Source organism: Octopus bimaculoides, chromosome 7, assembly GCF_046866305.1.
Source record: "Octopus bimaculoides isolate indiv1 chromosome 7, ASM4686630v1, whole genome shotgun sequence".
Lineage (NCBI taxonomy): Eukaryota > Metazoa > Mollusca > Cephalopoda > Octopoda > Octopodidae > Octopus > Octopus bimaculoides.
The window spans coordinates 25,302,540-25,327,030 of NC_142934.1; the positions used below are offsets into that span (position 1 = coordinate 25,302,540).

Consider the following 24,491-nt stretch of genomic DNA (forward strand, 5'->3'; position numbering starts at 1 on the left):
GTTATAAATATCATAAAGAGGTGTCAAGCAATAAGTATTTATATATGTTGCTATATATTGATACATATTTGAAAATCGTTTTAAAAAATATTATATGTGGCTTTGCTAAAACATTGATGTATAATCTTACTGTAATCATCATGAAATCATTTTCAAGAGAGGAGATAATAATGAAAATTACAAAGTTACAAAGTATGAATTTAAGAATTTATAAAATTACACGCACGTAAATGCATATTTTGCACATTGTTGCAAATTTCAAAAGAATATTGAAACTTAAGTGTTTATAGATTGCATTTAGGAAACCTAGTTTTACTGTATTGCATCATAATTGAAAAGCAAATAGTTATAGTTATGCATGGTTTTGGGGAATATGAAGCAGGTGAACGAATCATACCATTGTTTGACAACATTAAAGCTATGAATTACAGCTACATAGTTGTCCATGCCAATGATATTATATGAATTCGTATGAAATGAAACGATCACATACTATTGGAAGTATTGTTAGAGTAAACATAAAAATGATATACTGTATATTCATAACATCTGTTATGGAAAATGACTTTGTAATTAGATTTTCTTTGTATAATAATACGTATTTTATATATTTTTAGGTATAACCACTAATACTACAGCTACAAAAGGTAATTGATGCTCGTACATAATTATGTTATTACTGAAAAAAATTTATAATTATAATATTCAACGGTTGAATCATAATTTCTTGGGGTAACAACATGACAGAATCTTTAACAGGTATAACAAATTCCTAATCAGCTCGTCGTCTATCTCCATTCGGTATATGTTGAAATGCCGCCTAGATTATCATTTCATTACCTCCTGTCGCAGGCGGTAAAATAAAGTCGCACTCAACTATTTGGTTTCATGTAAACGATTGAACAGACGCCCAGAGAATTGCTGGACCTGTGCCCATATTTGCAGCAATTTATATTTTTATTACGACCTATTATGAAATACGAAAATATTTATGTTTTAACATGTTATAAATATCAGAAAGAGGAGTAAAACAATAAGTATTGATGTATGTTGCTATATATTGATACATATTTGAAAGTCATTTTAAAGATTGTTATATGTTGCCATGCTAAAACATTGATGTATAATTTATTGTAAATCATTGATTGAACTTTGGAAAAGCTCCGAGCTATAGAAGATTACGCGCATCACATACATTGCCTCTAATATATATTTATTCCTCACGTGGATATGCTTTCTCAGGTTCGGAATTGGTCAGTGTAACGAATGGAATTGAAGGCTAATAATAATAATAGATTTACGATAATTAAGTAGAGCGAGAACTGAAATTGTGTAAGAAGTAAAAAGCCTACGTTGAATAATTGATTGAAATGCTGATAATAAAGTATTTACGGTCATGTGAATGCCGTGAAATATATAATTTTCTAGAAAGGTTTTAAGTCAAGAAATCTCATCCAGGTTGTGAATGATAGATTTCATCAAGAACTCTGATTGTAATCATCAGTGAAATCATTTTCAAGAGAGGAGATAATAATGAAAATTACAAAGTTACAAAGTATGAATTTAAGAATTTATAAAATTACACGCACGTAAATGCATATTTTGCACATTGTTGCAAATTTCAAAAGAATATTGAAACTTAAGTGTTTATAGATTGCATTTAGGAAACCTAGTTTTACTGTATTGCATCATAATTGAAAAGCAAATAGTTATAGTTATGCATGGTTTTGGGGAATATGAAGCAGGTGAACGAATCATACCATTGTTTGACAACATTAAAGCTATGAATTACAGCTACATAGTTGTCCATGCCAATGATATTATATGAATTCGTATGAAATGAAACGATCACATACTATTGGAAGTATTGTTAGAGTAAACATAAAAATGATATACTGTATATTCATAAGATCTGTTATGGAAAATGACTTTGTAATTAGATTTTCTTTGTATAATAATACGTATTTTATATATTTTTAGGTAATACTACAGCTACAAAAGGTAATTGATGCTCGTACATAATTATGTTATTACTGAAAAAAATTTATAATTATAATATTCAACGGTTGAATCATAATTTCTTGGGGTAACAACATGACAGAATCTTTAACAGGTATAACAAATTCCTAATCAGCTCGTCGTCTATCTCCATTCGGTATATGTTGAAATGCCGCCTAGATTATCATTTCATTACCTCCTGTCGCAGGCGGTAAAATAAAGTCGCACTCACCTATTTGGTTTCATGTAAACGATTGAACAGACGCCCAGAGAATTGCTGGACCTGTGCCCATATTTGCAGCAATTTATATTTTTATTACGACCTATTATGAAATACGAAAATATTTATGTTTTAACATGTTATAAATATCAGAAAGAGGAGTAAAACAATAAGTATTGATGTATGTTGCTATATATTGATACATATTTGAAAGTCATTTTAAAGATTGTTATATGTTGCCATGCTAAAACATTGATGTATAATTTATTGTAAATCATTGATTGAACTTTGGAAAAGCTCCGAGCTATAGAAGATTACGCGCATCACATACATTGCCTCTAATATATATTTATTCCTCACGTGGATATGCTTTCTCAGGTTTGGAATTGGTCAGTGTAACGAATGGAATTGAAGGCTAATAATAATAATAGATTTACGATAATTAAGTAGAGCGAGAACTGAAATTGTGTAAGAAGTAAAAAGCCTACGTTGAATAATTGATTGAAATGCTGATAATAAAGTATTTACGGTCATGTGAATGCCGTGAAATATATAATTTTCTAGAAAGGTTTTAAGTTAAGAAATCTCATCCAGGTTGTGAATGATAGATTTCATCAAGAACTCTGATTGTAATCATCAGTGAAATCATTTTCAAGAGAGGAGATAATAATGAAAATTACAAAGTTACAAAGTATGAATTTAAGAATTTATAAAATTACACGCACGTAAATGCATATTTTGCACATTGTTGCAAATTTCAAAAGAATATTGAAACTTAAGTGTTTATAGATTGCATTTAGGAAACCTAGTTTTACTGTATTGCATCATAATTGAAAAGCAAATAGTTATAGTTATGCATGGTTTTGGGGAATATGAAGCAGGTGAACGAATCATACCATTGTTTGACAACATTAAAGCTATGAATTACAGCTACATAGTTGTCCATGCCAATGATATTATATGAATTCGTATGAAATGAAACGATCACATACTATTGGAAGTATTGTTAGAGTAAACATAAAAATGATATACTGTATATTCATAACATCTGTTATGGAAAATGACTTTGTAATTAGATTTTCTTTGTATAATAATACGTATTTTATATATTTTTAGTTGGAACCACTAATACTACAGCTAAAAAAGGTAATTGATGCTCGTACATAATTATGTTATTACTGAAAAAAATTTATAATTATAATATTCAACGGTTGAATCATAATTTCTTGGGGTAACAACATGACAGAATCTTTAACAGGTATAACAAATTCCTAATCAGCTCGTCGTCTATCTCCATTCGGTATATGTTGAAATGCCGCCTAGATTATCATTTCATTACCTCCTGTCGCAGGCGGTAAAATAAAGTCGCACTCAACTATTTGGTTTCATGTAAACGATTGAACAGACGCCCAGAGAATTGCTGGACCTGTGCCCATATTTGCAGCAATTTATATTTTTATTACGACCTATTATGAAATACGAAAATATTTATGTTTTAACATGTTATAAATATCAGAAAGAGGAGTAAAACAATAAGTATTGATGTATGTAGCTATATATTGATACATATTTGAAAGTCATTTTAAAGATTGTTATATGTTGCCATGCTAAAACATTGATGTATAATTTATTGTAAATCATTGATTGAACTTTGGAAAAGCTCCGAGCTATAGAAGATTACGCGCATCACATACATTGCCTCTAATATATATTTATTCCTCACGTGGATATGCTTTCTCAGGTTCGGAATTGGTCAGTGTAACGAATGGAATTGAAGGCTAATAATAATAATAGATTTACGATAATTAAGTAGAGCGAGAACTGAAATTGTGTAAGAAGTAAAAAGCCTACGTTGAATAATTGATTGAAATGCTGATAATAAAGTATTTACGGTCATGTGAATGCCGTGAAATATATAATTTTCTAGAAAGGTTTTAAGTCAAGAAATCTCATCCAGGTTGTGAATGATAGATTTCATCAAGAACTCTGATTGTAATCATCAGTGAAATCATTTTCAAGAGAGGAGATAATAATGAAAATTACAAAGTTACAAAGTATGAATTTAAGAATTTATAAAATTACACGCACGTAAATGCATATTTTGCACATTGTTGCAAATTTCAAAAGAATATTGAAACTTAAGTGTTTATAGATTGCATTTAGGAAACCTAGTTTTACTGTATTGCATCATAATTGAAAAGCAAATAGTTATAGTTATGCATGGTTTTGGGGAATATGAAGCAGGTGAACGAATCATACCATTGTTTGACAACATTAAAGCTATGAATTACAGCTACATAGTTGTCCATGCCAATGATATTATATGAATTCGTATGAAATGAAACGATCACATACTATTGGAAGTATTGTTAGAGTAAACATAAAAATGATATACTGTATATTCATAAGATCTGTTATGGAAAATGACTTTGTAATTAGATTTTCTTTGTATAATAATACGTATTTTATATATTTTTAGGTACAACCACTAATACTACAGCTACAAAAGGTAATTGATGCTCGTACATAATTATGTTATTACTGAAAAAAATTTATAATTATAATATTCAACGGTTGAATCATAATTTCTTGGGGTAACAACATGACAGAATCTTTAACAGGTATAACAAATTCCTAATCAGCTCGTCGTCTATCTCCATTCGGTATATGTTGAAATGCCGCCTAGATTATCATTTCATTACCTCCTGTCGCAGGCGGTAAAATAAAGTCGCACTCACCTATTTGGTTTCATGTAAACGATTGAACAGACGCCCAGAGAATTGCTGGACCTGTGCCCATATTTGCAGCAATTTATATTTTTATTACGACCTATTATGAAATACGAAAATATTTATGTTTTAACATGTTATAAATATCAGAAAGAGGAGTAAAACAATAAGTATTGATGTAGGTTGCTATATATTGATACATATTTGAAAGTCATTTTAAAGATTGTTATATGTTGCCATGCTAAAACATTGATGTATAATTTATTGTAAATCATTGATTGAACTTTGGAAAAGCTCCGAGCTATAGAAGATTACGCGCATCACATACATTGCCTCTAATATATATTTATTCCTCACGTGGATATGCTTTCTCAGGTTCGGAATTGGTCAGTGTAACGAATGGAATTGAAGGCTAATAATAATAATAGATTTACGATAATTAAGTAGAGCGAGAACTGAAATTGTGTAAGAAGTAAAAAGCCTACGTTTTATAATTGATTGAAATGCTGATAATAAAGTATTTACGGTCATGTGAATGCCGTGAAATATATAATTTTCTAGAAAGGTTTTAAGTCAAGAAATCTCATCCAGGTTGTGAATGATAGATTTCATCAAGAACTCTGATTGTAATCATCAGTGAAATCATTTTCAAGAGAGGAGATAATAATGAAAATTACAAAGTTACAAAGTATGAATTTAAGAATTTATAAAATTACACGCACGTAAATGCATATTTTGCACATTGTTGCAAATTTCAAAAGAATATTGAAACTTAAGTGTTTATAGATTGCATTTAGGAAACCTAGTTTTACTGTATTGCATCATAATTGAAAAGCAAATAGTTATAGTTATGCATGGTTTTGGGGAATATGAAGCAGGTGAACGAATCATACCATTGTTTGACAACATTAAAGCTATGAATTACAGCTACATAGTTGTCCATGCCAATGATATTATATGAATTCGTATGAAATGAAACGATCACATACTATTGGAAGTATTGTTAGAGTAAACATAAAAATGATATACTGTATATTCATAACATCTGTTATGGAAAATGACTTTGTAATTAGATTTTCTTTGTATAATAATACGTATTTTATATATTTTTAGGTGGAACCACTAATATTACAGCTAAAAAAGGTAATTGATGCTCGTACATAATTATGTTATTACTGAAAAAAATTTATAATTATAATATTCAACGGTTGAATCATAATTTCTTGGGGTAACAACATGACAGAATCTTTAACAGGTATAACAAATCCATAAGCACCTCGTCGTCTATCTCCTTTCGGTATATGTTGAAATGCCGCCTAGATTATCATTTCATTACCTCCTGTCGCAGGCGGTAAAATAAAGTCGCACTCAACTATTTGGTTTCATGTAAACGATTGAACAGACGCCCAGAGAATTGCTGGACCTGTGCCCATATTTGCAGCAATTTATATTTTTATTACGACCTATTATGAAATACGAAAATATTTATGTTTTAACATGTTATAAATATCAGAAAGAGGAGTAAAACAATAAGTATTGATGTATGTAGCTATATATTGATACATATTTGAAAGTCATTTTAAAGATTGTTATATGTTGCCATGCTAAAACATTGATGTATAATTTATTGTAAATCATTGATTGAACTTTGGAAAAGCTCCGAGCTATAGAAGATTACGCGCATCACATACATTGCCTCTAATATATATTTATTCCTCACGTGGATATGCTTTCTCAGGTTCGGAATTGGTCAGTGTAACGAATGGAATTGAAGGCTAATAATAATAATAGATTTACGATAATTAAGTAGAGCGAGAACTGAAATTGTGTAAGAAGTAAAAAGCCTACGTTGAATAATTGATTGAAATGCTGATAATAAAGTATTTACGGTCATGTGAATGCCGTGAAATATATAATTTTCTAGAAAGGTTTTAAGTCAAGAAATCTCATCCAGGTTGTGAATGATAGATTTCATCAAGAACTCTGATTGTAATCATCAGTGAAATCATTTTCAAGAGAGGAGATAATAATGAAAATTACAAAGTTACAAAGTATGAATTTAAGAATTTATAAAATTACACGCACGTAAATGCATATTTTGCACATTGTTGCAAATTTCAAAAGAATATTGAAACTTAAGTGTTTATAGATTGCATTTAGGAAACCTAGTTTTACTGTATTGCATCATAATTGAAAAGCAAATAGTTATAGTTATGCATGGTTTTGGGGAATATGAAGCAGGTGAACGAATCATACCATTGTTTGACAACATTAAAGCTATGAATTACAGCTACATAGTTGTCCATGCCAATGATATTATATGAATTCGTATGAAATGAAACGATCACATACTATTGGAAGTATTGTTAGAGTAAACATAAAAATGATATACTGTATATTCATAAGATCTGTTATGGAAAATGACTTTGTAATTAGATTTTCTTTGTATAATAATACGTATTTTATATATTTTTAGGTACAACCACTAATACTACAGCTACAAAAGGTAATTGATGCTCGTACATAATTATGTTATTACTGAAAAAAATTTATAATTATAATATTCAACGGTTGAATCATAATTTCTTGGGGTAACAACATGACAGAATCTTTAACAGGTATAACAAATTCCTAATCAGCTCGTCGTCTATCTCCATTCGGTATATGTTGAAATGCCGCCTAGATTATCATTTCATTACCTCCTGTCGCAGGCGGTAAAATAAAGTCGCACTCAACTATTTGGTTTCATGTAAACGATTGAACAGACGCCCAGAGAATTGCTGGACCTGTGCCCATATTTGCAGCAATTTATATTTTTATTACGACCTATTATGAAATACGAAAATATTTATGTTTTAACATGTTATAAATATCAGAAAGAGGAGTAAAACAATAAGTATTGATGTATGTTGCTATATATTGATACATATTTGAAAGTCATTTTAAAGATTGTTATATGTTGCCATGCTAAAACATTGATGTATAATTTATTGTAAATCATTGATTGAACTTTGGAAAAGCTCCGAGCTATAGAAGATTACGCGCATCACATACATTGCCTCTAATATATATTTATTCCTCACGTGGATATGCTTTCTCAGGTTCGGAATTGGTCAGTGTAACGAATGGAATTGAAGGCTAATAATAATAATAGATTTACGATAATTAAGTAGAGCGAGAACTGAAATTGTGTAAGAAGTAAAAAGCCTACGTTGAATAATTGATTGAAATGCTGATAATAAAGTATTTACGGTCATGTGAATGCCGTGAAATATATAATTTTCTAGAAAGGTTTTAAGTCAAGAAATCTCATCCAGGTTGTGAATGATAGATTTCATCAAGAACTCTGATTGTAATCATCAGTGAAATCATTTTCAAGAGAGGAGATAATAATGAAAATTACAAAGTTACAAAGTATGAATTTAAGAATTTATAAAATTACACGCACGTAAATGCATATTTTGCACATTGTTGCAAATTTCAAAAGAATATTGAAACTTAAGTGTTTATAGATTGCATTTAGGAAACCTAGTTTTACTGTATTGCATCATAATTGAAAAGCAAATAGTTATAGTTATGCATGGTTTTGGGGAATATGAAGCAGGTGAACGAATCATACCATTGTTTGACAACATTAAAGCTATGAATTACAGCTACATAGTTGTCCATGCCAATGATATTATATGAATTCGTATGAAATGAAACGATCACATACTATTGGAAGTATTGTTAGAGTAAACATAAAAATGATATACTGTATATTCATAAGATCTGTTATGGAAAATGACTTTGTAATTAGATTTTCTTTGTATAATAATACGTATTTTATATATTTTTAGGTACAACCACTAATACTACAGCTACAAAAGGTAATTGATGCTCGTACATAATTATGTTATTACTGAAAAAAATTTATAATTATAATATTCAACGGTTGAATCATAATTTCTTGGGGTAACAACATGACAGAATCTTTAACAGGTATAACAAATTCCTAATCAGCTCGTCGTCTATCTCCATTCGGTATATGTTGAAATGCCGCCTAGATTATCATTTCATTACCTCCTGTCGCAGGCGGTAAAATAAAGTCGCACTCAACTATTTGGTTTCATGTAAACGATTGAACAGACGCCCAGAGAATTGCTGGACCTGTGCCCATATTTGCAGCAATTTATATTTTTATTACGACCTATTATGAAATACGAAAATATTTATGTTTTAACATGTTATAAATATCAGAAAGAGGAGTAAAACAATAAGTATTGATGTATGTTGCTATATATTGATACATATTTGAAAGTCATTTTAAAGATTGTTATATGTTGCCATGCTAAAACATTGATGTATAATTTATTGTAAATCATTGATTGAACTTTGGAAAAGCTCCGAGCTATAGAAGATTACGCGCATCACATACATTGCCTCTAATATATATTTATTCCTCACGTGGATATGCTTTCTCAGGTTCGGAATTGGTCAGTGTAACGAATGGAATTGAAGGCTAATAATAATAATAGATTTACGATAATTAAGTAGAGCGAGAACTGAAATTGTGTAAGAAGTAAAAAGCCTACGTTGAATAATTGATTGAAATGCTGATAATAAAGTATTTACGGTCATGTGAATGCCGTGAAATATATAATTTTCTAGAAAGGTTTTAAGTCAAGAAATCTCATCCAGGTTGTGAATGATAGATTTCATCAAGAACTCTGATTGTAATCATCAGTGAAATCATTTTCAAGAGAGGAGATAATAATGAAAATTACAAAGTTACAAAGTATGAATTTAAGAATTTATAAAATTACACGCACGTAAATGCATATTTTGCACATTGTTGCAAATTTCAAAAGAATATTGAAACTTAAGTGTTTATAGATTGCATTTAGGAAACCTAGTTTTACTGTATTGCATCATAATTGAAAAGCAAATAGTTATAGTTATGCATGGTTTTGGGGAATATGAAGCAGGTGAACGAATCATACCATTGTTTGACAACATTAAAGCTATGAATTACAGCTACATAGTTGTCCATGCCAATGATATTATATGAATTCGTATGAAATGAAACGATCACATACTATTGGAAGTATTGTTAGAGTAAACATAAAAATGATATACTGTATATTCATAACATCTGTTATGGAAAATGACTTTGTAATTAGATTTTCTTTGTATAATAATACGTATTTTATATATTTTTAGGTGGAACCACTAATGCTACAACTACAAAAGGTAATTGATGCTCGTACATAATTATGTTATTACTGAAAAAAATTTATAATTATAATATTCAACGGTTGAATCATAATTTCTTGGGGTAACAACATGACAGAATCTTTAACAGGTATAACAAATCCATAAGCACCTCGTCGTCTATCTCCTTTCGGTATATGTTGAAATGCCGGCTAGATTATCATTGTATTACCTCCTGTCGAAGGCAATGAAATAAAGTCGCACTCAACCATCTCGTTCCATGGAAACTATTGAATAGACGCCCAGAAAATTGCTGGACCTGTGCCCATATTTGCAGTAATTTATATTTTCATTACCAACTATTTTAAAATAAGAAAATATTTATGTTTTGACATGTAAATATCATAAAGAGGTGCCAAACAATAAGTACTGGTGTATGTTGCTATATATTGATACCTATTTGAAAGTCATTTTACAGAATGTTATATGTTGCCATGCATTGATGTATAATTTATTGTAAATCAGTGATTGAACTCTAGGAAACCGCGCTTCACAGACATTGCCAGTAATAAATATTTATTTCTCACATGGATATGCTGTCTCAGTTTTGGAAGTGGTTAGTATAATGAATGGAATAGAAAGCCAACAATGATAACAGATTTACGATAATTAAGCGGAACTAGAACTGAAATTCTCTAAGACGTGAAAGGGAGTTCGGTGATTGATTGATTGATTGATGTATTTACGGTCATAGGAATTTGGAGAAATACAGAATTTTCTAGAAAGATTGTAAGTGAAGAAATCTCACCCAATTTGTGAAAGTCATATTTCTTCAAGAACTCTTATCGTAATTGTCAGTGAAATCATTTTCATAAAAGAGGAGATAATGAAAGTAACAAAGTATGTATTTTACGTTGTTACAAAGTTATACGTACGTTTGTGTAGTTTTTACATATTCCAGTAAAGCTTGAAATAGTATTGAATCTTAATTGTTTATAAATTGCATTTAACAGACTAGATTTACTATGTTGCTTTATAATTTTAAATGAAATAGTTATAGTGATGCATGGTTTCGGGGAAGAGGAAGCAATTGAACAAATTCAGCGACACCATTAACGCTATACCTCACAACATGCGTTATACCTTCGTGCTGTAACGTTAGATTATTAATATCTTTTGTATGATGAATAGCACACAAAACTGTAATGAGCGTAGAGAAATATCTGATGCAGATATTAAATGATAATTCTGTATAAAGTAAAGTGGATGTTACTCGTGCTGTATGTCCCAATACCGACTACTTAGTTTGTTGTATAAGGTAAATAACTGAGATAACTTCATGATAAAACAGAATGTCATGTCTTTTATATAATCAGATATATGTAATTAACAAACTAACAATATTTATTCTTTATTAAATGCCAATAATATATTCTTTGTGTATTATTTGCGATGTCTACCATGAACTAAATTTCATTATCGTACCTATGTCATGGCCATAGGAATAACGCTTATAGTATCGCTTATTCATCAGAATGATTTTCATTGGAAACTACCTTTTTCTAATCTTGAGGTATTGTTCTCTATTTCAATTACATTACATTGAATGACACGATGTCATACCATTGAAGATATTATTAAACATAAACATATAAAAATACATTATATATTCATAGTATCTATTACGGAATATGATATTTGTCGTCGGATTTTGTTCGTGTAATAGGAATTTTCTTTAGTTACAGGTACGCAAACTACTGAGACATCTCAGAAAACAGGCAAATTAAACTCGTATATAAATATGAATTTAATGATGCTCCCAGTCACAACAAAATATTCAATGAATTTTTTAGATTGTTATATTCATCATTGTATTGATAGTTTCATGAGGTAACGAGCTTACATTTGTTAACGCGTTCGAGAAAAAAACTGAGCAGCTCATACTCCGTATACTTTCGGTCTGCATTGTAACACCGCCGAAACATTCATTACCTAACATCCTGTCGGAGGCAGTAAAATGAAGTCGTACTCAAATATTTGGGTCAATGTAATCGATTAAACCAATCACCCTAAATTTTGCCGGAATCGTGTCCGAATTTAAAGTTATCTTCTTTGACTACTATATAATTACAACAATAATTATGTTATGAATTGTGGCAAAAAATATAGAATGGTGTTAAACACTTCATATCGATGTATGTTGCTATATATTATTATATAGCTGTAAATTACTTTAAAGAAAGTTATATGGGGATATGGTCAGAACATTGAAGCATAATTTATTGTAAATCAATGTTCGAAATTTGGAGAAAACTGTGCCTCTAATAACTATTTATTACTTACATCGACAACATGTCTCAGTTTAGGAAGTGGTTAGTATAATGAATGGAATAGAAAGCCTATAATAGATTTACTATTATTTAGAAGAGGTAAAACTGAAATTGTCTAAGATGTATACAGGTTTAAGGTGAATGATTGATTTGAATACTGATGACACTGTACTTGCAGTCATAGGAATGGCGTAAAAAATAGAATTGTCTAGAAAGGCTATAAGTTAAGAGATCTGTTTGAGTTTATGAAACATTTTTCATTACGAACTCTTACTATAATCATTAGTGAAAATATTTACAATAGAGGAGATGATAATGAAATTTCACAAAGTATGAAATTTACGTATTTAACAAATTACATGCACATATGTATAGATTTTCGATGTTGTCGTAATTTTAAAAGATAGGATTCAAACTCAAGTGTTTATAAATTACAAACTCTACTCCAAGTTCTTAGCGATGCCAGTTTGTAAGGGATCGACATAGTGCTGGTGCCTCTAATGAAAGCAGCAAGTACTCACGGCAGAATGGATCGATAAATTGAACAGGAATAACGCTGGTTTGATTGGACATTTTCTACATACAAGAGCAAGAGACACTCGATAGGCAGGTTAAAAGTGCAACCTATACCCTCTCAATGGAATCAATTCCTGTAATTAAGCTTGAATGAATCTATATTATATCATTGAAGATACTAATAGATCAAACATAAAAATATATATTTCATACTTATAATATGTATTACTGTGTATGTTTTCTTAATCAGATTTACTTATTATAAAATGTATTTTCTATAATTTCGGTCAGAGACACTTCTGATATCAAGAACAAAACAGGCGAATGTTGCTCCTATATAACTCTATTAATATTGACTGAATTTTACAATTATAACATTATTTCTTCTATTGATAGTTTCCTGAGGTAACGAGCTGATAGTAATCGTTAATGAGTCGAACAATATGCTGAGCAGCTCATCCTCCGTTTCCTTTCGTTGTACGTTCAAATGCCGCCAAAATGATTATTGCCTTTCATCCTGTCGGAGGCGGTAAAATAAAGTCGCACACTTTTTGGGTCAATGTAATCAGTTAAACAATTTTAATTACGTAAACAATTTTAACCTGTAAAACATTTTAATGTTATGAGCTGTCAGAATAGTTAGCACTAGGAGAAAGTGTTGAGCCGCACTTCTTGGGTCTCTCTCCGTTATGCGTTCAAAAGTGCGAGGCCAACTTTGCTTATCATACTCTCGTTCGCGATAAATTTAAGTCGCAGGCAAGTACAGAGTGCGATGTAATTCATTAGACTACGCTGACCGAAAATTGCTGGATCTGTGCAAAAATTTCAAGCAGCTGATCATTTCATGTCCAACTGTAATAAAAATGTGTTACTAAATATTTTGTGACATGTTGCATATATCGTACACTGAGGTATGACAATATAAATTTGTTACTATATTACTGTACGTATCTGCACACTACTTTATGACAGTTATGTAGGGACTTGTTCCGATATTGAAATATGCTTTATTGTGAAACATTAAAATTAGATTGAAACATTAAAATAACAAAGAATAATAGATGACATACAACTACTATATTACAGTTTGCGATTTGAGAACTGTCAGATATTCGCTCAATACCATATATGAAGTTAAATGCAACAGAAACTAGCGATAGTTTTGTTGTTTCCTGGAACGGAAGAATATGTTATATGAGTCCGTGTTTGAATCGGCACAACCAGAAACGCAAAACAATAATTAACAATTATCTTGTGTCGTTTTTTATTTGAACAGGATTGTTATATATCTTTAGGAATTCTTCATGATATGATAGTGTGAGATAATTCTGCAAATAGTTTAGTTATATTTAGGATGAAATATTTTGCTGTATCTTTTGTATTCATGACAAGTGAATGAAACGACCAATGAACAATCTATTTTTAAGTCCTTCATTGAATTCTATATATTAAGTTCATCAGATATTTGCTAAAGTAAATATCTTCATTTTAGGATATGATCATAATAACGCATTTCATAGAATTTGTAACCAGTCGCGAGATATTTCGGAACAGTGAAAATTAGTCCCTCGCTTAAACAGAGAGGACATGGCCTTCTTAAATCTTTTTTCAGAAAGAGCAGATTAAAAGACAATCCTTGTTAGATTCGAAGTCCAGTCTTCACGCTAATATCCCCCTGTGTATTAGGATCAGAAGTAGTAGAACTCTGGATTAACAAATACCCATGAATAATTCAGGAGAAATTTCCTAAAATTTTGTACTTGAATGATTTCGATTCGGACTAGAAAACTACTTTTCTGATAACCAACATTGCCTAGAAATACAAAACAGAACAAAAGTCGTGCTAACGTTTGCCTCACAAACAATGTGACTTCTGGAAGAAAAAATTCTATACTCTCTCTGGAATTCCGTTTGATCAGCATTTCCAATCCTATTTAACGGGAGACTGGAAAAGATTCCAGGATGAATGTTTCATATTTTTGAACAAAAGTAAGGAGAACTTTTCAAGATGCCTCAGTTTAATAAACGGCATTTATGAATCGATCCAGTTCACTATGGAACTGAATGCAAAGAAGCTTCCTTTTCTGGTTACTCTGACAGTTAAAGAAAATGAAATGATTATAACCGTTTTCTACTGCAAGAACTCAGACACATGAAATTATATACATTTTAGCTCTTGCTACCCGTCACAGAAAACTAAATAAATCGATGAAATAAGTACCAGTTACGCACTGGTTTCGATGTAATTGACTAGCCCCCTTCCTCCACATTTCAGGTCCTGTGCATATAGTAGAAAGGATTATTAAACAGATTTTATAATCATAATATTTAGAAGAATAGTTTTGGTTGCTTTGCTCGAGACGTTTCCGTTGAAACTACAGAAATACAATTTAAGATTGCAAATTTGTTAGGTATTGTTCCAAAGACATATGAAGGTGGAATCATCAGCTGTTAGTGACAGATTTTGCTGATGCCTGGACTGGGTGAAATGTGTTTATGAATGAACAGTGTGAAGTGTCATTCTTACAATCCAGTCATACAAAACATTATGAGAGGAACATTATACCACAGACCTTCACCTGTATTAAGTTACATGCTTTCTATCGATGAATTGAATTTATACCACAGGTTAAATATATTTTGTGTACCGAATGGGCAACTTAATATTCATCATATATTATACAGATCGATTGCGAGATATCAGAAATTTCTGTTCTCATGCTGTCTCCTCTTTGAACAGGATTGCCATATATTTTGAGGAATTATTCATCATATGATGATGACATGAGTTAACACGGTAGTTACGTTTACGGTGAACCAGTGTCATTTCCTTCGTATAGTTTACGGTCGAAATATTATGAAACGAACAATACTTTCTCCATTTTCATGTCGGTTTTAACTCTGTGTGTTTCCAACAGACATATGATAAACTAAAAATCTTCCGTATGGTACATAGCCTCATAGTAACATATTGCATTTTGGAGATATTCACTGGACATTTACGGAGTTTCTATTCATGGTTTTTATTTGAGCATATTTGCCACAATTTTAATTGATTATTTTACTGTATGATATATAATCTGAAACGTTATGAGACAAAGCAGAAATATATATTTGTCTTATTAAATAGAGTTTCATAGTTTGAACATAACATGTATCTGTCTGCATTTTCCAGGATCAGGTGCAGCTGCAAGCTTTGAAAATCCAAAATGTAAGTAATGCTTATAAATGCATGTACTATTATCCTTTATATCTTACATTCGTGTTGTTTATAATTTCGTTAATGGATTCATTCATATCTTTAATAATAATAGTAAAATATCTTTTTAATGAAATGTTATATATCAAATGTCATTATATATAACTGTTACAACAAATTTGTATTGCTATTTATTTATATATACGTGAGGTTGAAATTTGCTTTGATGAAAATATTATGTTGAATTTTGAAAATAATTTCTTGACATGACGGTGAATTATTGATTGAAGCAATATATCAATATGAAATAGTGGAAGTTGTGCATTACTCTCATTGAATCTAATAGAAATTAATTTCGAACAACTACATCGTGTTAAAAATTAGTAAACTTAAGATCAATATCTACGAATAGAAGGAAATCTACAGCTTTTAATTTATTTATTTGCACTAAAATTTAAAGTGTAGTCTATGAGTGAGTAGGTGAAATGAATGTTTTAACTTCAGAACAATAAGCATTTAGCCGTAATGTGAATTTCGGCAAATGTAGTATCTTATTCTATGATTTTTATTCTCAAAATACCTTTCAAACTAAAAAAAACATTTAATATACTTGATTTTCACTTACTATAAATACCAATGAAATTATTTAATTCATAATAGATTAAAAGGAAATTTTAAGAATTATAAAAATTACGTACGATTACTTAGCATATCTAGAATTGCTGCTTTCTAGCGTTTCATTTTTATTTCGTGAAATATGCACAGGTTTGAATTGGCAAGAAGAATCATTTATGTGAAATGTTTGCAAGTGAATTTATCGGATTTTGAACTTATGTAAACGTTTTCATCATTATAGCCAGTTGACAATTGATGAAGTCGTTATATGAGTAGAAAATTGATGATAATAATAATAATAATAATAATAATAATAATAATAATAATAATAATAATAATAATAATAATAAATTCCTTGATGCAGTACCAGGCAGTGGCTTTCATAGATTTTCATCTTAACTGACTCGAAATGCTATCATGTACATTGTGCTGTCTCGGTATAAAAGATGGGCTACAGCGAATATTCTGCACTACCATAGATTTGCTTGTCAGTTGTTTCATCTTAACCAGTTGAACATGTCCCTTAGTGCGTGACGATATGTGCATCTCTGATCATGAGCAGAAGGAGTAGGGGAGCATCATAGCCATGTGTTGAGAGGAATTCTTTGGGGTTTGGATAATTCACCTTTGGAAACATGGGTGTTTCGTTCAACATCCTTAAACAACCCTTATTCTGGGGCCTTTTGATCAGGATGGGCTACTCGACCTGAAGAAAATTCTAACTGGGCTCCTCGGGAAGGTCATGCGGTGTTAATCTTAGTATGAGATCACCATGTCACACACATATGGTTGTGATGCATGTGCCTGGTATACCCTTATCAGACAGGTAGTCATGATGTGTCTCTTTGATGGCATGCACTGCTCTCTCACTCAATAATAATAATAATAATAATAATAATAATGATAATGATAATAATAGTAATAATAATAATAATAATAATAATAATAATAATAATAATAATAATAATAATGATAATAATAATAATAATAATAATGATCCTTTCTTCTGGAAGCAGAAGGCTACAAATTTTGGAGGAAGGAATAAAGTCGATTACATCGACCACAGTGCCTAACTGGTACTAATTTTATCGGCCCCGAAGGATGAAAGGCAAACTCAACCTCGGCGGATTTTGAATTCAGAAGGTACCGACGGGCGAAATACCGCTAAGCATTTCGTCCAGTGTGCTAAAGATTCTGCCAGCTTGCCGTGTTCTTAATAATAATAATAATAATAATAATAATAATAATAATAATAATAATAATAATAATAATAATAAAGGCCTGAAATTGTGGGGAGGGGGATAGTCAATTACATCGACCCCAATACTCAAATGGTACTTGATTTATCGACCCTGAAAGGATGAAAGTGGACTTCGGCGGAATTTGAACTCAGGACTTCAAGACGGACGAAATACCGCTAAGCATTTCGCCCGACGTGCTAACGATTCTGCTAGGTCACCTTCTTAATAATAATAATAATAATAATAATAATAATAATAATAATAATAATAATAATGATAATAATAATAATAATAGGCCTACTAGCGAGTGTTAAACAATTCAGTGATGACATCAGGATGCAATTTGGCCTTGATAAATGTGCAAAAGCTACCTTTATCAAAGGAAAAATTACAAATACATCTAATGTGAACCTTGACCAGCAAAATGTCATAAAAGAGTTAAAACCAGCGGAGAGCTACAAATACCTAGGGGTAATTGAAGGGGACAATATCAAGCACTCAGTGATGAGGGAAAGGATCAGAAGAGAATGTTATCGCAGGGTGAGAGCAATACTGAAGACAGAGCTGAACGCGAGAAACAGGATCGAAACGATCAATGCTCTAGCCATACCAGTCGTGACTTACAGTTTCAACATCGTTAACTGGTCAATTACTGAAATATGTAATGTTGACAGAAAAATACGAAAACTGTTGACAATGCATAGAATGCACCACCCTAAGGCAGATATAGAACGTCTTTATCTGCCAAGAAAAGAAGGAGGCCGAGGACTTTTACAGCTGGCATTATCAATGAAGGTAGCCACAATTGGCCTAGACACCTATCTGAAAAACTCTGAGGACTGGATGCTAAAACTTGTCTTAAAATATGAAAGCAAGAAAGCATCTTACTCAGTAACAAAACAGGCAAAGGAATATCTAAGTGAATTCCAATTGCAACAAATTCAAGAATTAGACGAACTAGAAACACCTGCAGAAAAAAGCTAAGCGCTTGAAAACCCGTGCTAAAATTGCTGCCTTAGCTATTATGACTGAAAAATGGCATGGAAAACCTCTCAATGGCAAATACCCAAAGAGAGCGAATAATGCAGATATTGACAAAGCCCTTACCCACCAATGGTTAATGGCCTCTGGCTTGAAATCAGAAACAGAGGGGTTTATCATAGCAGCCCAAGATCAATGCCTACCTACAAAGAACTACCAGGCCAACATATTAAAGAACAGCAGCTCCCCATTATGTCGTATATGCCAACAACAAAATGAGACCATCGATCATGTTGTCTCCATGTGCAGTCTGCTTGCGCCTACAGAGTATCTCAATAGGCATGATAGAGCTGCACAATATATTCACTGGGTAATATGCAAAAACCTGGACTTGCCCCATGATAAAAACTGGTGGGAACACAAACCACCCCCAGTACTTGAAAATGATCACATTGCACTCCTCTGGAACTTCACCATTCAAACTGACAGAAAGATAGACGCAAATAGGCCAGACATCATACTGAAAGACTTCAGACAAAAATCATGCCTCCTCATTGATATGACTGTCCCAATCGATATAAACGTATCTGTCAAGACCTACCAAAAACTGAGCAAATATAAAGATCTTGAAATAGAAATTAGCAAAATGTGGAATCTGAAGACGAAAACAATACCTATTGTCATAGGTGCCCTGGGAATGACAGCGAAACGGGCTGATTACTACCTAGATCAAATTCCAGGAAACCCCAAAATGGTTGAAGTTCAAAAGATAGTGCTCATGGGAACTGCCCATATCCTACGTAAAATACTGTCTATGTGATCTCACATTTTAAAGCAAACACATAATTTTCTTATGGTTTCTTAAACATTCACTTGAACAAAACTGTACAAATCGAAATATATGGTACCCTAGGCATAACACCTACATGAACTTCTAACTTGTTGTCTCTTGAGGTCTCTGGGTGAGACTTGGATCCAACTTGTACAAATGCAAAACAAAAGTCAAACATAATAAAAATAAAAATAAAACTACTGAATAATAATAATAATAATAATAATAATAATAATAATAATAATAATAATAATAATAATAATAATAATAAGCTCAGGACTCAAAGCAGAGACTGAAGGATTTTTAATTGCTGCACAAGACCAAAGCCTCCCCACCAGAAATTACCAAAAGTATATAATGAAAAGAAACATAACAAGTAACTGTAGAATATGTGGAGATAGACAAGAAACAATAAATCATATTATCTCTGGCTGCCCAGTCCTGGCTAAGAAGGAATATATTCACAGACACGACAGAGCTGGGACCTATATACACTGGAAGCTACGCCAACACTATGGAATAACAACAGAAAAAAGATGGTATAAACACACGCCAGAAAAGGTCACAGAAAACGAGAAAGCAACCATACTCTGCGATATGCCAATACACACAGATAGAGAAATTAAGGGAAATAGACCAGATATAGTTGTCAAAGATCATGAAGAAAAAAATGCTTTCTAATTGATGTATCAATACCAGCAGATGACAACGCTTCCCTGAAAGAAATGGAAAAACTTTCAAAATACAAAGACCTGGAAATAGAAGTAACTCGAATGTGGAATCTGAAAACAGAAACAATTCCTATCATAGTAGGTGCCTTAGGTATAATAAAAAATATTCAGACAAATACATAACAAAAATACCAGGACTTACAAATATATATAACATACAGAAAATTGCACTACTGGGCACTGCACACATCCTACGCAAAACACTTTCAATACAGTAACCATAAGAGCATCACAGCAAACCACAGCACATACCCAAGGCACACAGAACTGCGCTCGGTAGTGAAGTGAAAGCACGTTATAAAAATAAAACTACTGAACAATAATAATAATAATAATAATAATAATAATAATAATAATAATAATAATAATAATAATAGTCCCAGTTATAAGCTACAGCTACAACATCCTTAACTGGACACTAAACGAACTATGTAAAATAGACAGGAAAACAAGAAAAATAATGACAGGATATAGGATGCACCACCCAAAATCTGACATAGAAAGGCTATATATACAACGCACAGAAGGTGGCAGGGGTCTTATACAGCTAGAAAACTATTATAAAATAACCACCATAGGACTGCAAAAATACCTACTCCAGAAGCAAGGGAAACTAATACAAATAGCCACAAAACACGAGCAAAACAAAAAACTGTTTTCAGTATTTAAGGAAGCTGACAAATTCAAACAAGAAATCAATCTACCTAACAAATACGAAGAAGAAGAAGAAACAACAAAAGCTATAAAACAAATGAAATCCAAACTAAAACTAGAACAGCAACGGACCATGATAAAACGATGGCAAGAAAAGCCCCTACATGGTAAATACTGGGCTAAACTAAATGCGAAAGAAATAGACAGAGAAAAATCCCAGCAATGGCTGAGAAGCTCAGGACTCAAAGCAGAGACTGAAGGATTTTTAATTGCTGCACAAGACCAAAGCCTCCCCACCAGAAATTACCAAAAACACATAATGAAAAGAAATATAACAAGTAACTGTAGAATATGTGGAGATCGACAAGAAACAATAAATCATATTATCTCTGGCTGCCCAGTCCTGGCTAAGAAGGAATATATTCACAGACACGACAGAGCTGGGACCTATATACACTGGAAGCTATGCCAACATTATGGAATAGCAACAGAAAAAAGATGGTATAAACATACGCCAGAAAAGGTCACAGAAAACGAGAAAGCAACCATACTCTGCGATATGCCAATACACACAGATAGAGAAATTAAGGCAAATAGACCAGATATAGTTGTCAAAGATCATGAAGAAAAAAAATGCCTTCTAATTGATGTTTCAATACCAGCAGATGACAACGTTTCTCTAAAAGAAATGGAAAAACTTTCAAAATACAAAGACCTGGAAATAGAGATAACTCGAATGTGGAATCTAAAAACAGAAACAATTCCTATCATAGTAGGTGCCTTAGGTATAATAAAAAAAATATTCAGACAAATACATAACAAAAACACCAGGACTTACAAATATATATAACATACAGAAAATTGCACTACTGGGTACTGCACACATTCTACGCAAAACACTTTCAATACAGTAAACATAAGAGCACCACAGCAAACCACAGCACATACCCAAGGCGCACAGAGCTGCGCTCGGTAGTGAAGTGAAAGCACGTTATAAAAATAAAACTACTGAATAATAATAATAACAATAATAATAATAATAATAATAATAATAATAATAATGATAATAGCGTGTATTTTTTTGCGCATATAATTTTGGTTAGTTTTACAAAACAACAGCTTGTTGTGTCAGTTACAAGACCCATCAGATAAAACTGAACTAATTGAAACACAGTTTTAACTTTTACATTACTTTCAGGATAGCTTTTGTATAGCATAATTTCTTTTTGGCATAATCTTAGAGAAAAATATCAGGAAATGTATCATGATATATTACCATATATATATATATATATATATATATATATATATATATATATATATGTCATTATATATATCATGATATATTACCACATATGTCGCATAAATTCTATAGGGGTAGATAACCCACTATATTCCAATATATTAGTTTTTAATAGTTCAGTTTATATAGTACATGTGTGCATGTGAGTGTGTGTGTGTGTGTGTGTGTATTATGTATGTATGTATCAATAAATAGTTCAAAAAATTATTACAAATTATTATTTCATTAATGAAATTGCTTTAGGAAAATCTATGCAATTTAATACCTCTAATTTTAATATTGATTTAGAGAAAAAAGTATGTATTGTAAATAAGGATATACAGTAAATTCAATGGCAATATACAGGGGAGTGTCATTGGACCTCCTATCACAACACCTAAGACATTTATTTCTGACATTGTAAAAAATTTACACTGTAAGGAATTTGCAGTAAGGTGAATGAATTGGTCAGCAGTCGATGATACGCTTGAATTTAACATTTAAATCAGTGTCCTTCATTAAGGATATGTTAAAGTGAATGAAAATCAACTAGGATATTAACATGTAAGTACTAAGAGGCCAAAGTACAGATCCTGTCTTATGAAAATAAAAATAAAATTACACATAATAATATTATTAATCAGTGTAAATTGCAGTCATGATATTCAAAATTGAATTGATAGACAAATTAACATCATTCATAGAAGATATGAAAGTGCATTGTTTAAGGACATGCCATATCTATATCGCTGTAGAAATGCAAACGCTCATCAATACATACAATATAAAAGTGATTTAATCTTGCTTAACCAGCATAGCTTCCATCCGGAAACAGTCGTAAACGCACATATACACATCCCCAGCATCTGTTTATTAATAATCAAAGTGAATTCACTCTTCAGATCAAATACTCTGAACATCAGGTATACCATTTAACAAGCACCTATATAAGGAAAATACAACGAGCTCACCGTTATCAGCTTCAAGAAGCATTACAATCAACGCTTCTACTCCTTTATGGGAAGAAACAGAAAAACATTCTATTGGGTTACTGCATAATTATTGCGGCTTTTTTTCAACAAAATTTTTTCAACAAAAACAATAACAATATTTAACAAAGTCATCTTTAAATGACTGTCTGACTGTCTGACTGTCTGCTAAGCAAATGGGAAGCAGTAATTCAAGTAGATGGTGAATATGCACCGGAATAATTATTTAAAGATGTTTTTGTTACATGTTGTTATTGTTTTTCTTGAATAATTTTTTTGTTGACAAAAGCTGCAATAATTATGCACCAACCCAATATTGTTATGGTTCATTTGAAAGCTCAGGTACCAATTTATACCATAGCTGGGAATATTCTTGATACAACTGCAACTTATTTCAACAAAGATTTGTCTATCTTAAAAGTTCTAGATACTGAAACAGTCTATAATATCCCTCAATAGAAATTAGAAGGCTTTTTCAACATGCTGATTCTTGCTGTTTATCCCAAACCAGTTAACAGAGATTCGAGAAAATTATGATTAGGAACTTCGTAAACTCTTTTGCTTATTTATACACATGATGCATACCTATATATCATTCTACCTACCTAAATACCTACCTATCTACCTACCTACCTACATACATACATACATTATGGAAGTCAACTTGTGGCCGCATAAAACTGCTTTCTAAACCCATTTGAATCTAAGAAATATCTTACGTTTTGTCTCTCCATCGCTAATGACGCCTCATATGACACCTAAGACCTGCAAGGGACCTACAAGTCATTCCTCGCCGATCACAAGTCAGCCTTTTAGCAATAGCCCGACCGTCTGGATGGTGGGATCTACAATACCAATAGAGTCCATTGGCTGACCCACATATTCTACTAAAGAAGGTACACGAGAGAACAGAATTGATTTGTAAACGGGTCGCTTTCATGGCTCTACTTGTGATTGAGTAGGCCTGCCTTTGAGAAGCAG

General features: G+C 31.6%; 1 protein-coding gene across 7 annotated transcripts in view; it reads left to right on the forward strand.

The window, feature by feature from the left end:
• Positions 1–24,491, forward strand: part of LOC128248347 (uncharacterized) — a 36,864-nt gene that overhangs the window by 9,981 nt on the left and 2,392 nt on the right. The window contains exons 2-10 of one of the 7 annotated variants that reach the window (XM_089355022.1): positions 618–647; positions 1,981–2,001; positions 3,335–3,364; positions 4,698–4,727; positions 6,061–6,090; positions 7,424–7,453; positions 8,787–8,816; positions 10,150–10,179; positions 16,162–16,197. In XM_089355022.1, coding sequence (XP_089211148.1) covers positions 618–647; positions 1,981–2,001; positions 3,335–3,364; positions 4,698–4,727; positions 6,061–6,090; positions 7,424–7,453; positions 8,787–8,816; positions 10,150–10,179; positions 16,162–16,197 — 267 coding nt within the window. The remainder of the gene's footprint in view (positions 1–617; positions 648–1,980; positions 2,002–3,334; positions 3,365–4,697; positions 4,728–6,060; positions 6,091–7,423; positions 7,454–8,786; positions 8,817–10,149; positions 10,180–16,161; positions 16,198–24,491) is intronic. The other 6 variants (XM_089355024.1, XM_089355025.1, XM_089355023.1 and 3 more) reach the window with 6 other exon arrangements.